At 38.0% G+C, this 15,149-nt stretch overlaps 1 protein-coding gene across 1 annotated transcript in view; it reads left to right on the forward strand.

The window, feature by feature from the left end:
• CABCOCO1 (ciliary associated calcium binding coiled-coil 1) overlaps positions 1-14,095 on the forward strand; it is a 40,786-nt gene extending 26,691 nt beyond the window's left edge. The window contains exons 4-6 of the mRNA XM_065639504.1: positions 10,613-10,735; positions 11,135-11,278; positions 14,045-14,095. Of these exons, the coding sequence (XP_065495576.1) occupies positions 10,613-10,735; positions 11,135-11,278; positions 14,045-14,095 (318 nt within the window). The remainder of the gene's footprint in view (positions 1-10,612; positions 10,736-11,134; positions 11,279-14,044) is intronic.
• The last annotated feature ends 1,054 nt before the right edge of the window (positions 14,096-15,149 follow it).

Consider the following 15,149-nt stretch of genomic DNA (forward strand, 5'->3'; position numbering starts at 1 on the left):
GGCTTATACCTCGGTTTTGTGTATCTCATGTTACCCCTGTTGCTGTTCAGTCAAGGATGTTATCTGAAATGGCGTGAGAAAGTTAATGTAGTATTTTGCATGTCCTGTCATCAAGTAGTCGGGGGGTCAGGGGATAATGCTTTAATATGCTGCAGTTTAATTCTTCTTGAAGGAAGTCATTGTCATGGCATATTCGTCTCGTTCCTTACTGTTTATTTCAGGAGCTCTGGACATTAATGGCATACTTGCTCCCACCTTCTTTTTCCTGTCCTCTCTTTCATGTTTTCAGGTTTTGGCCATTAAGACTTGTAGGTTGCTGCACAGTATTAGAAGGAGCTGGTTGGTTGGAAGAGCAAAGAAACAGGTATTCTATGAATGTTTCTGAAGAAAACATTATTTCAAGGGCAAGTGCCAGCACAACAATGGAACCACCAGCGTGGCTTCAATCCCTTCCTTGCTTTAGTTATATTTCCAAGGAGATGCAGCTTTAGAGCCCAGTTCTGCTGATGGGAAGTCTGGCAAAGCTCCTTCTGCCATCCATGGAAGTAGGCATTAACCCGTTTTCAAATTTCCTCTAAAATGCAGTTACCCACTAGATGGAGACACACTATTTGGTACGTTCGTGGATCTACAGATGGTAATCAAACCCACCAGCTGCTGCCTGCTCTTTCTGGGCACCTGGCCAATTTCCTGGCAGTATGTTGACTGGGAAGCAGACAGTGACACACTTTGATCGAAAAGCTTGTATGATGATTTTTTTTGGTTGTAATATTATTGGTTTTTTTAAAAAAATGATAAAAGAGATCAAGATGTGTATCTTGATCAAAGGGTACTGCTGTCTCCTTCCCCATAAGCAACTTCTAATTTATAGAAATCAGATTGTGTGGAAAGCAATCAGCAAAGGTTTGAGGTCTTTCTTGTTCTCGCTGCCAAGAGATGCTGACAAGTGAGAAAATTAAAATCAGAGAAGGTAGGGAGAGAACTAGTAAAACGCTGGTTGAAATATAATTATTTGAAGTTCACAATTTTAATAATATTAGGGCTGTAAAATCCAGTTAAAGTGCTCAGATTGGCTACCCCTTGTATTATAAGAGCACCTTAGGATCTTCACCAGTGGAGGATGTTTCTTTGAGACTAATTTACCATTGAGAGACAAAGATATGTGTTAAGTTACTTGTCATGGAAAAATAACTTGTCTCTGGTTTTGGGGTCAAGTTTTTCAAAGGTATCTCCTATCAGCTCTATTTCTTCCACGTGGAACTGTGCATCCAGTGTGATTTATTAGGGTGTGTATATGATATAATGAACACCTGCAAAGAACACTTAAACCAGTCAGTTCTATAAATGTGAAGATAGTCCCCCTGCACAACCTATACTGAAAATTTGTCTATGATATTTCGTAAGGTCTTTTCACTTTAGGTTCTGTAGTAGAGTCTTTTTTTCAGCTCCTGGTATTGACTCCTTCTTTAAAAACCATTTTTTGGTTTGGATTCTGCAGTCCTAGGCTTAAACAAGTAGCAATTACAGATTTATATATATATGTGTATATGTATGGATTGTGTCAGCTGGAGAAAGACTGTGTTTTGGTGAATATTTATGTCCGACATAAAAACACAGACTCAGTGGGAGTGGTGAGTTGCTTCACATTCTGCCAAATGTTAAAATCGAAATAAAGAATCATATGACAGGAGGACCTGGGACATTTTGTCTAGATGGAGCAAGGGATTATCGGAGGTAAATAGCCTGATGTGGATAAGGAGGGGAATAGGACCCACCTCCGGAAGTCTAGGTAGTTATGAAGTTGTGATTTAGGAAAGCTGCCAGGGAAAAGGTGCTGCTAAAAGGAATAGATAGATAAATCCCTTTGACATCATTGCTTTGTTGGTTTTTGGTTTTTTTCCATCAAAAGCTGACAATCACAGACACATTGTCATTACCTCATCAGGCAAACTGTGTGCAGACTTTGTGGTCACATTGTCTTTGCCTGTTCTTGTAGAACAGAATTTCTCAAAAACACAAAATGCAAGGGGAGGACAGGAAAGCCTGTAGTATACAATTCAGCCCAGTGCCCTTGGTATTCACTTATTCTATAGCTTACTCAAGATTTTCCTTTCAAAGTTTAAAGCATTTGCTCTTGATCCCGATTTGTGTTAAAATTCCATATGATTGTGGAAACCTTCTTTGAACAAATGTCAGATTTTTGTTGGTTTTGTTACTTGTATGTGTGGTAGTTTTCTAAAAGGTGAAGTTAACTTAGAGTTTATAAGGGATAAGGAGTTAGGTGAGGGGTGTTTGGTTTGTTGTTTTGTTTGTTTGGGTTTTTTCTGTTAGGAGAAATTATTTGGTAGAGATGCATGTTTCTTCTCATCCTTTGTTTAAACAAATTTTGAGATATCCACATTTGATTATACAATTTGTCATGAGCTTCCTAGCAAGTCAAAGCAGAATGAGACTTATTGTGCTTTTTTCACCAGAAACCATTTCATGCCCCAACAAAAATGGAAATGACTCCTCAGAAACCTACCAAGTTGAAGTGGGAGGAGATAATGTGTAAAGAGATGTTACCTTCTCGAAAACAACCTCACGTTATCCAAGGTGTGGTTGGTTTTGGCAGCTCACCAAGAGGAAACTTATTAGATTTCAAATCACCCACCAAGCCAAGCTCTGGTGAGACAAAGCTTTATTTAACTCTTGCGTTCACCAGACCAGCCCTGCCCCTATCCACAACTGCATTTTTATTTAACATGAATGACAGTGTTATAAGATAGAGTTAAAACTAACCGAGATCCAGTATAAACGGATTTGCGAACATGTACTGGAATAAGGAGAGCCTGTTTACAATGGGATATGGAATTCAAGTGTGATATAAGGAAGTGGTGGTTTCTTCTGACTAACAGGCTATGGTGAGGATACTGTAGAGTCAAGTTATATAAAAATGCAATTGTAAAGAAGTACTGGTATCTTAGGCTTTTGAGGGGGTTTGTGTGTACTGATCAAATATTCTGGTGCTGAAACAGGCTAGTTTCACATAGAGAGGTGACTGAAAACTGTAACTCTGAAATTGGAGACAAAAATTGGCTTACTTCTGCATTTCCAAATTGGAAAATGTATGTTAATAACTTAATTTTGATGATAAAAACATGAAAAATAAGTCTCTAAAATAGTGTCGAGTCAATTTTCTGATAAAGTAAATTTGTTTTCCAATTTGTGATTAAAATGACCTACAGTAAGATTTTTTTTTTAACTAGGTGTTAATTAAAAATATGGAAATGGATTTAAAAAAAACATTGCAGTTCGCTGTGGAAGAATTACCCTGATTTGTTCTCAGAGCCGTGCCTGCTTTGAGATGTTTTTAAGATGTCTAAGTTACTGGTTGTTTTTCTGCATGATTGTTTCCAAAGCAAAATGTGATTCCAATAAAAACAGTAATTGAATTTACAGTCCACAGGACAAATTGTTGTTTTAACAGAAACTTACACACTCAGGCGAAGACTTTGTTTTTAGGTCTAGCAACAAACACAAGCTCTCCTTTTTTATGTGACTGTATATCCTGAAAAGTTTTCTAATGTAGCGTATTTTTTAAAAATCTATATTGTAGTTTTAAAATTGTGCGAGCAATTTTTTTTTCCGCTTAGCTCAGAATCAATATTATTTAGGTCTTTCTTGTTGGTGTTTTTTTTTTGGTTTTTAATCCAACCTTTTAAATGTTAGAGCAGTTTTTTTCTGTAGCATCAGCTGGAGGTGAATCAATATAGACAAGGCTGTTCACATCTACTGCACCTGGAGACTGAGGGGAGCTGAGAGGGAGCTCGTTCCTTTGTCGGCTGGTGGTGCAGGAACGTGCAGAGCACGGGGCAGTCGTGTGACCAGCCCTGCTTGGGGAACACGCAGCTTTCGGAGGAGGTGGGTGGGAAGGGAAGCTGGTCAAGTGGCAGGGGACAAAGGCAGGAGGTGGCACCTCTGTCCAGCTTGGGGCAGTGATTACACATTGCTGCTTCAACAGCAAAAGATAAATTTTCTGCTGTCAGACTTTCTCAGCAGGAGCTTCCAATCACTTCTTGAACCCTTTTTGTTTCAAAAGCTTATTTTAAAGTTTTCCTCTTTTCAGGGGAATCTTCTTGATACCTTTCTTTCCCATACATTGTACTCATGGTTAGATAAAGCCTGAAGACTCTGCTTGCTGACCTAGGAGAAATCCGGTGGGCTAACACACTGTTCCCCAGACACACCTGCTCTAGCTGGTTTGATGCTGTTAAATCCCACTGAGTTTCTACAGCAATCCTTTGGGAGAAAAAAAAGAAGAAAAAAAAAAAGGGAATATTTTAGATTTTTCCTTGTATAGTCAAGGGGAGAGGTAACTGGCTGTACTTGCTGTGGTCCAGGGCAGGTGCATTGAGCAACTGTTGGGTTCTTGACTTACCTTGGTTGCTCTGTCTCCCAGTCTTCTTCGTGCTCACTACAAGAAGGGGTTTAGGGGGCCGACAAAGCCCTTGAAGCAGCTGTGAGGAATACCATCACCCTAAGCAACTTAATTCCTATAGGCCATTTGGTTTCCAAAGGCTCGTGCTCTCATGCAGATTGATTTTCTGATAGTATGAGACTGTAGCAAGTCTTTATAAAATGGATGAAGCCTCCTCTCAGAAAGAGGTACCAAAATGCACCTGGCCAAGTATGCTCTCATGTTTTTATTGTAGTGTTTTCAGCATTCATATCAGATCTTTCCTGATTAAATGATTTGGAAAAAGAGCTGTACAACAAGGAAATGTAAAGCTCTGGCCTGATAAAGTGCATGCCATCAAAATATTAGACTGCCTGTCGTGCAGTGAGTTCAACAGAACTTCTTTTAATGCTTTTGTAATGTGATCACGTGGTTAATAAAAAAAGCCTTACTTTTTGTAGTATTTGTAGACCCAGCTAGGTGGTTACGATGGGCAAGGTTCTTGTGGGTTTTTGTTTGGTTTTTTTCAGTGTGCTGTTGTTTTTGTGGGGTATGCATTGTTTTTAAAGGGGTTTTGTTAAGCTCAAGCATTTAAAATGGTGAGACAGAACCCAAAGAATTGCCTGTTTTGTTCCTTTTGCTCGCAGTCTAGTTTTTGAGCTTTCAAGATTTATGTTTTCAATCTTTCCTCTGCAACCATAAGAGCTAGACACTAACTTTCTTTTTGAATGAAAGCTGAGATTCTCTTGTAATCCCACAACTCAAGGAGATTTGGCAATGCTAAATACAGTGTGAATTTAGAGTGACCATTCCAAGGTGAATCATTTAGTGATGTGTCCTCAGCATAAAAGCCAACTGGGGATTTTTTTTTTAGTGTCTCTTATTTTGTCTTTCTAAATAATCTGCGAATTGGCAGCAATAATTGGAAGCTTGGTAAAAGCAGAAGTAGATGACTGCAGCCCAATAAAATCAGTATTATTTCTTTTCTGGTTTGTCAGGATATTCTTACAGAATCTAGGTATTAAGGGCATTCTGCATTAAGATATCTCTAGAGAGGAAGGCTTTGGTTGTTTTTGTAGAAGCACCCTTTTCTACTCAGTCGAGCATTAAAATTGGCAGCAATTCCTGGAGTAGCAAGAAAATCCTGGTTGTTGCCCTCACATAGTTACTGAAAACAGTAAGAGGATATGTAAAAGCTTTAACTCCAAGGAAAAATATTTATAACTGTGACAGTGTGTTTCCTTACAATAATTCATTGGCAAAAATGTAGGAAAGGAGGAACACGAGCTATAAATAATATTCCTTATGTAAACATAATGGCAGTAGCAAATTCTTTTTATTTAAAAATTAATATTGATGTTCATTAATATAAATTACCACATTTCAGATGACTCTGATGTCCTTGAGGCCAGATGTCACCAACTGATTTACAGCTTCCTGTGGGGAGGAGTAGATCCTGTTTTGTCAATGTAGGCACCAAATTGCTTCAGATGCTATTTTGAACTAGATTAATTAGTGATGTATTGTCAACAAAGTTGATCCACATCTCCATTCACAACCATGGAAAACTCTCTTTAAAGCGTATTAACTTGAATTCTGAAATGCAGGAAAAATTGTATAAAGGATACCTTTGACTTACTGAACTTTTGTCTCATGTAAGGAGTAAGGAATAGTGGTTTGAAAACTCCTGCCCAGGAACATGCATACAGAATTTCCATCAGCAACTGGGGAACATACTTCAGACTCCAAGTTTAGTCCTTCGTTGACCTTAATTCTACTTTAAGCATTAATGCAAATGTGTAAGGTGAAGACGTTCAGAGGGAAGCTCTGCCACCTCAGTCACACCACAGAGATCATATATCTGGATTAAGTTTTTGAGCATTTCATAATATCTGTCAGTCCTTTGGACCCTGTGTACAGCATTGCTGCAAAATAGGATGGCAAAGGTGTTTGCAGAGCTATCAGCTGCCTCCCAGTAACCTCCACACCTATGAGGACGCTGGTGGGCGATGCCTCGGAAGGCGGGAGGGTGGATTTATTGTGTTTGCGTGTGCTGACAGGTTAAAGAGCGGGGGGGGCAAAAAAGGCAGGCTGATTTGGGTCAATGTGAGATAGCACATCTTTGTCCATTAGTTATTCATTCAAATTCAACCACACGAAATACAGGGAGCTAACAAACCATATCTTGTAAATGCCTTTTATTCCAGCAACTGAAATTCAGCAGATTTGTAGGTGTGCAGCTGGGCATGCTTAGCATGAATGGCAAACTAATGTAAATCTGGTATGAAATATTTTGTTTCATAGCAAATCTCACATATATGTAAGAGAGAAGTCTGTGCAGGTCTCTGGTAGCGTAGGGTCCTATGTCATACAATTAGGAACTACAGAGATTATATGAATATAGAGAATAACACACAAAGAACACCCTTTTTAAAATGCACCTCTCATTCATATAAAATCAAACCCTTATCCATTAAAAGGCTTTGAAAGATGTAACAAGGCTTTAGAAATGATCCATGATGAGCGTGGGATATTTTTTCCAGTCCTTATAAATAATTATTTCCCTATGTTTGGTAAGATTAGCTACACAGAATTTATGTTAAGACTCTGTGGAGAGGAGTACAGAATTTCAGATAATATTAAGCTGAAAAGGTGGTTTTAAAATGTTTCTATGATACAAAAACCTTGTATCAAAGAGACAAATACACCACCCCCTCAGTCTCTTTTCTCATTTATGAAATAAGTAAGCATAAACTATAAATTCTAATTTTCAGCAACTATGTTAGTAAATCCAAACTGACCTTGACCTTAACTTTGCTAATTTCCAAACTCTGATATTTATTCCTGGAGTAGATTGTTTCCCTTCATACCACATACATAAATACTGCAAACCTTTCCAATGACTTGAATTAGAGTGTAAGTAAATAGCTGGTTTTAATCTACATAATATTTTGAGAGCAGACGTTCTGTGCTATGACTATTAAGATATACCCAGCAGCCATTTGTATAATACTAAAACCTCTTACATATATTATTAAAAGTAATGCTATCAGCTGGGGCTTGTTTTATGTCACAGAAACTTAAATAATAAAATACGGTGTGGATAAAATCTGCAATAATAGTAACTTAAGCAAAATTAATTTAAGTAACAAATAACAGCTGGGGGAAAATGTAATGGTATATTGGTAAGTTATGCAAAGCTAATTTTATAATAACTACCACATCTATGGAACTTGTTTATTAGAACACTTTACCAGTCTTCTTTCCTGCCATTATTCTGTTTTAGGAATTTTCGTGTATACTATTTTATTGTCTTTGCCTACATTTGTAAAAAGGTAGTTTGCCAGGTCTCAACAAGACGTGTGGGTTGATGTATGGAACAACACGACACTTTTTATACTTCTCTCTCTTCACGCACACTTTTGCCAGACGGCGTTGCAGGGAAGCACCGCGGCATGGGGCTGAGCGTCGGTGCCGTGCTGTGCCCGGGCTGGATGCCACCGGGCTGGAGACACGGAGGTGACGCTCAGTGATATTTCCTGCACCAACCTCAGCTGGATGCTGGAGTGGCCTCCAGCCTGCTCTGACTTGCCCAGGTTCAAGTGGCCTTTTGGCACCCCACTACACCTAGGAATTAGTGGGAATATCGCATTTAACTTCTTCCTGCCGTCTCTTTCTCAACATTCCTTTATCTGCAGCTGACACTGAGATGCCCTTTAAATTTGTTGAACTGCCTTACGACTGCTTTGTGTTTGGATTCTCATCCTCCCATTAGACTGCAATGTGCAGGAAAATATCGCCTATTAATTTCAAGGCATTATCATCTTGCCAAACTCTTTCTCACATTTCGATGGTTATATTGATTCAAGAGGACACTTTGAGTAATACATCTTTGTCATAGTGAATAATGCTCACATAATGACAAATCTTCAGGAATTAAAAAAAGGAGGATGAATTTTTTAATGTAGGTCAGTGGAAATAATTCGCCATAAATTTACTCAGACTTCAGAAACTAGCAACATTTTTTAAAGCTAACTGTAGCTATATGAAACTTACTGTGTCTCCTTCTCTGTTTTTAAATAGATTTTACTACAGACCCATTGGTGCTATTAAACATGAGGTTTTGTTCAAAGGAAATACAAAGACTTAATTGTATTTTTTAAAGGAAAGTATTGCATCAGAAGGATTCATTTAAATACGTTTGTTGGCTTCGGGCTCTCACCACAATTCATTCGTTCTAATTTTCCCCTGGACTTGTTAAGGACACAATGTATAGGAAGGAGCAATGCAGAATGGCATTTTTAGGTCACTATATTTTGGCTGTAAACTGTAGTGCTGCTCATAAACTTATTATTACTGAACAAAATACTTGATATTCTACATTGAAGTTTCATAGCCTTTAAAAAAAAACCTTTTGGCTGAATGTTGAGACTATTATGGCTCATTAAAGAGACTAGTTGTGCTGTAATTTAGTTATTTCTTAATGATCCAAGGGTTATTATTAGATGCGGAACAGATGAGTAAAAGAATGGCTCTCTTTAAAAAGACGCAGTGAAGTAAAAATATTATTCTAAAACAGAACCTCTGAAAATATTATCCATGCTATACAAACATATTTGATCAGCCCAAAATTGATTTAAAAAATCTGGTCTAGTTTTTTTTTACATTGTTTCATTTTTTGACATTTTGACTGGAGGGAATTAATGAAATAATTATTTAATCTAAATAAAATATTTTGAGTGAATAGTTAACTAACTAGCCAAAAAATGTTTTAAGGAAGCAGAAAGTAATTGGGCATTCTCATCCAATTCAGCTAATATTTTTAAATAAGAAAATATAAGGTAAGACATGAGAGAAAATGGAAATATTTGCTAAATCAAGAGAGCTCTAGTTTAAAAAAATATATAATTTGAAAACAAAGCTTCTTTTTGTTTCAGAAGGAATAGCATTGAGCTCAACGTAAGGCTTTTTCATTTCAAGGCAAAAACTAAACTTTCTGACTATTCCTTTTGTGATCTGTAGGCACCAGCACAGTGCTGTAAATTTTGGGTCACAAGTAATACAGGAATATGCTTCTATAAAATCTGGTTTTCCCCTCACTTTAAATTCTGGAAATCTATCTGTCAGCCTTTTGGGTCCTTATAACCATGGGCTAATGCTGTCCGCCTTTTTTAGGGAGCTCTCACATGACAGGGAATCTTGAAGATAACGGCAGAGTCCAAATATAACTTCTGAAAAGCTTTTTAGGAGTACAGAGAGATTTTTTTAATGCAATAAAGTGAAATGGCTAGGTCTCTTACTTTCCATTTTTGCTGTCGCTTTTGCGAATGTATAGAACCTTAAATATTTTCAGCATGTTTAACTGTAGCAAGTAACTAAACAAACCAAATATTAACCTTGTTATGATTTCAATGGTATGAAGGAATTAATTTATGGGAGCTGCAATTACCGCGATGTGAATTAATGTGGTTGATTTGCAGCATCCAAGCAAAATCCTGTTTCTAACAGCTGACTCAGACCTGGAACATCTGCCTGGAATTCTCAGGGGGCGCTGCCCCTTGTAGAGGCCCCAAACATACCATTGTAGTATTATACCCTGTTGCTTGCTTGTTCAAAAATGCCTTTTGTCACCCTGTTTGGACCATTAGCAATTCTTAAATTATACTTGCATACTAAAATATTTTTCTTAGGGCCTTGTTTGATGCAGTGTCACTAAAATTTTACTCCAGCTGACTCCTGTGAGGGAATAAATACCCTGGTGCTCAGCTGGGCCCTTCAATTCAAAAATTTAACGGGATCTCTGATCAGAAGTGACAAATTTGCGTTGGGAAGACTGCATGTTACCTAAGCTCTGTGTTTCCTAAACTTAATTATCCACATGAGTAAGAAGCTGTAGTGTTACGAAATTATGAAAATCATCTGTTCTTTCCAAGTATTATAAAGAGGCCCCCTTGAGATGCAGCTAGAAATTAAAGCTGATCTATAATTATTTTCAGTATGCTTTCCACTTCTGAGCACCTGGATAGTAACAAAAAAGGTATTGGTTTTTGTTGTTTGCCAGCCATTTCGTTTCCATTTTTAAAAATCTGCAATAAAGCTCTGCACAATAATTAAACCTGAATTACTTTCTCTCTCTCTCTCTCCTTTTTTTTTTTTTTTTTAAAGTACTGCCAGTATGTGAATGAACTTGCCCAACCTGCAGTTCCCCCCTTCCCTGCTCTGCTGGAAGAAGAAACACCTTCGGAAATCTATTCATCATTCGTAATATCACCAACAGCTACAGAGGCAGAATCTAAGGTATAGAGTTTTGTTCCCTTTTTTTTTTTTTTTTTTTTTTTTAAGCTATTTTTCTGAGAGTCTCCTACCTTATTTATTCCTATTGGAGCCTGGTCACTAATGATATTTATTCCCCAGAATGCAGCATGCATTCTCTTGGAAGACTGAATGAAGCTGCTTTCAATGCATTAATCAATCCACAGAGGACACTTGAGTCAGCACCTCTGGGCTCTCTCCCCATGCGACTTCATAGCCCCAGGATCTGCCTGGGCAGTGACAGATGCTGACAGCCGGTCTGAGCAGGAGTTCTCAAAAGCAGGCTTCGTGTGGTGTCACCTGGCTTTGAGCTGATGCTGTTTGGTGTTGTAGGGAGCAGGAGAGTGCTCTAACTCACGTATTTCTCATGGCTGGTTGCTGCAGGGCTCTGATGAAGAGGGTGACCTGGAAGAGCCCCGTCCAGAGGTGGAGTCCTGCGAGGCAGATGCTGTGGCTGGCGTCACTGATGAGGATCAGAAGTCCGCAGTGGGTGAAGAAATCCCAAATGAAATTATTGGCAACCTCGAGGTACTATTACTAGAAAGCTATGCACTAATTCTGTCTATGGTTAATTAGCTAGCTCAGCCTTAATGAATAATAAACTGTATTCATGCTAAAGCTGGCAAAAAAGCACATCCATATGCTGTAAAAATGTGAATTAGCCTCTATAAATAACTCCTAGTTTAGTCAGCTTACATGTGATAAGATAAAAAATATTCAGTAATATAACAACATATATCCTCAGCATTACTATGTGTTAAGAAACATGGGCCAAATCCTGCTCTCAATGATGTCAGTGATAAAATTCTTTTTCGGGGGTGTTCAGGATCAGCTGCTGTGGTGGAGCATATGTGATGCGCGCTTAATATAAATTGTTAGATGTATGTATGTTACACATCCTTCAGTCTGTGCAAGAAATAACACATCTATGCCAATCCTGGATTTCATTCGGTAGGTGCATAACTATACAAGAGCTGCCTTTATGGAACAGGTCAGGTTTCAGTATGTGGCCTGCAGACTCTCAGGAGTCATGAGTTCTTTCCATGGGGTTCATGAAAGGGAAGGAAGCTCTTGTCAGCGGGCTTAAATTTGTTGTAGGGTGATCAGCTTCTCTGCAGGGAGGTCTGTAAATTGAAACATATGGAAAGCCAGCAGAGTAGAGCATTGTTATTTTGTAAACTGTTCCCTCAAGTTTATGAAATTATCAAATGCAAACAAGCTAGAACTCAGTTCCACCAAGGAACTGGTGGAATTTGGTCTTATTTGCAACAACCAGGTGGCATTAGGAACTTAAACTTTAGATGCAGCATATTGGACACTGTTGACCAAGCAGCAGTTTATTAAGTATCTAATATTATCTGAAAATAGTGTGATATCGATAAATCGTTTTACATGGATTATGTATGAATGGGAAATATAAATTAGAATAATGATGCTATCATTAGATCTATCTATTTCATTTAATATTCCATTTCAACATGTCTTTATAAACAGAAGGGAACCCGGCCTATGTTGTCTTATTCCTGTCCCTGCATACAGGAAAAAATGAAATGCCTGGTTTTTCACTTGACCTTGATTTCATTAGTATCACTGCTAAGAGCTTTTTTTTTCTTGACAGAAACTGCACAGATGAGAAAAATGCCTTTTTTTTTTTTTCCTTTCTTCTTTTGCAACTCTGGTTATATACACAGAAAATTATTTCCTTTTACTTTTTAAAAGTCTTCCACCACTGTATCTTTTTCACCCAATTTCTCAGTTTCTTGTCCTCTGAGGTAGACTTATCATTACATTTTTACCAGGTACATGGTCAGACTCATACCATTTCGTTGTTATGTGTGAACTGTGATTTCACAATTTGCATTATCACAGAATCACAGAATGCTATGTCTCCAGGGAACATAAGGCAGCTGTCGATCTAGTTGAGTCTAGAAAATAACTTTTAATCTGAAATCACAGTGCTGACACTCAGTGATTGCAACAGGAGCCAGAGTGAAGTCAGCTGATTTTCACTGAAGGTGAATCAGAGACAGGGATGTAAAAACTAGGGAAGAAAAGGCAGCTGTGGCAGCTGGGAGAGGATTGGCCTGGAGGACCCCACAGCAAAGCAGCTAAATATACGTATAATGTAAAGCAATAGGGACTTACTTGTTGATAATTGAGGATGGATTGAATGTGGTGAAGGCCATCTTCAAAAATACAAAGTTGAGAGAGAAATTCCAGGTTTTGGTGCTAATCTGAGTTGCTGAGAACCCTGAAAGCGTTTTAGCTGTGGTTACCCGCGGATAGGTTGTGGTATAGCATGAGCAGAGATTTGTAGGACTGGCAAGCCAAAAAGTTCCTAAAATGGCAAGTTACTGCAAGCTTTTCTGGGCTGAATCCATTCACTTTATCAAAATTACATGAAGTCCATTAAGGATGTAACTCTGAGTTTTGGAACAGCTTATGTCAGAGTCTGTAAAGGACCTTTGAGCCTGTTCCAGTTGTTCGAACAAAACTGCGACTCTTGGAAGGACTGTCACTGTACGCCTTCCATTCTTCATTTATTTCTGCAGTGATGAATGCTGATATTGAGAAATATACATAAATTCCCCATAGACCCCCAGTATTTGTGGCCTTTTTTTTCAGTGATCCCACATTTCCAAATGCTATAGAATTAAAGATTACGACACATTATCACTGCCAAAGATTTCACTAAAATACGTCACAACCCTTGTACCTTCCCCAAAAATGATACGTACTAAATTAAACATTCAATGTATACAGCAGTCTGGATTTCCAGAATGAGATACACATTCATAATTGTGTTTGTAATTAATAAAGACAAGCAACATCACAGAAATACAGGTTTTTATTGTTCATTTTCAGTAATGCTTTCTAATCCCAGCATTGTTTCAATAAAATGTATTACACCAGTGAACGAACATCTGCAGCAAAGGCAAACAGTGGCAACTACCAAATCCCAAAGCAATTTCTCTGTTTTGGTGTTTATTGGCAAAGTCTGTCGGAGAATCCAGGCGAATGAGCCCATGTCCACAGAGTAGGTTCCATGAGCCGTGGCTGTCCCGGGTCACGTCCTGCTCGTGGCCGTCACACCGCACGTCGGGGCCATGCACGGCAATGTGATAACGTGTTATCACGTATGTACAGGCTGAAACACCGTTATGTCTGCAAAACAGGAAGGTGTGTAGGATAATGTCTGTCCCGCCGCGCTACGGCGTGTCAAAACCACAAAGACAATGTGCAGCCTGAGATAGCTCCATCACAACCACCTTTTTCTGCTGATTTTCTTTGCAGGCAGAGATAAATGAAAAGCTGCAAATGGAAGAAGAAGCTCATACTTTGTGAACGGAAAAATGAAAAAGTCCTAAATAGCCAGATAAGAAAGGTGATGTTGAATCTTAGAGAAATTGGACAGTAGGGGATGGTGGCACACACAGAAGACTGGCTCCCTGCCTGATCGTAATTATTTTTCTGTAAAGGAAAATGGTTCTGTTAACATTTACCTAGAAATAGTTCATCCCACTGCCTCAAATTTACTGTGGTCTGCCAGCGTTGTTATTTAGTTCAGACTTAAGCTGAAGGTTACAAACAGAGGGATATGTAATTATAAAACATACTGAAGTTCAGTTTATTTCTGAATAGAAATCCTTATTTAAAAAAAAAAAATCTGTAGTTTCATTCTCTTTTCTTTTTCCAGTTGTGAAATATTTAACAGTTTCTCTTTTACACCTATTTTTTTCAGGAAATTTTGTTAGAAAGAGAGAAAACATCATTTTGAGGCACTGCAGATATACCAAGGAGAGAATTTAATTAACAAGTAATTACACACTTTTCACTGTAGTTATTCATTAATAATATGCATGTTATTTCATTTTAAATTGCTTTCTAAGCTCTTAAACAAATTTAATATCTTAGACTTTTTATTTCCACCGTATTAAAATTGCATAAATGAAGAGTTTGCACTTTTACAGTATTCCCAAGAGGAGTTCCTTTTGATTTCAGTGGAAATTTTTCTGGAATGCATGTAACCTTTCATCTGAGAATGTTTCCATATTTTGTCAGACGTTACGGAAACGTTTCAAACTCAAAAGGAATCTAACCAAATAAATGACCTCAGGAGAACCGGTTTAACATCTATGTTTTAAAATCACAGCCTGTACTGATTGTTGTGTTACAGAACTCGGTGCCCTAGGAAGCGTGTTGACTACAAGTCATGCTTCAAGCGTGAAGGCTGGATTGGATTACGTGTTTAATGGAATATTTGAGAAACTGAATGTTTTATTCATTACAGTTTCATATTTGTTTCCTGTTAAGTAAAAAAATTAGTTTTTCTTTCGTTTCATCCCCGCTTTTTACGGTGATAATGAAAAAAAATTTCCCAGCCTGACTCAGCCTAGTC

The sequence above is a fragment of the Caloenas nicobarica genome, chromosome 7, assembly GCF_036013445.1.
Source record: "Caloenas nicobarica isolate bCalNic1 chromosome 7, bCalNic1.hap1, whole genome shotgun sequence".
NCBI classification, from domain to species: Eukaryota; Metazoa; Chordata; class Aves; order Columbiformes; family Columbidae; genus Caloenas; species Caloenas nicobarica.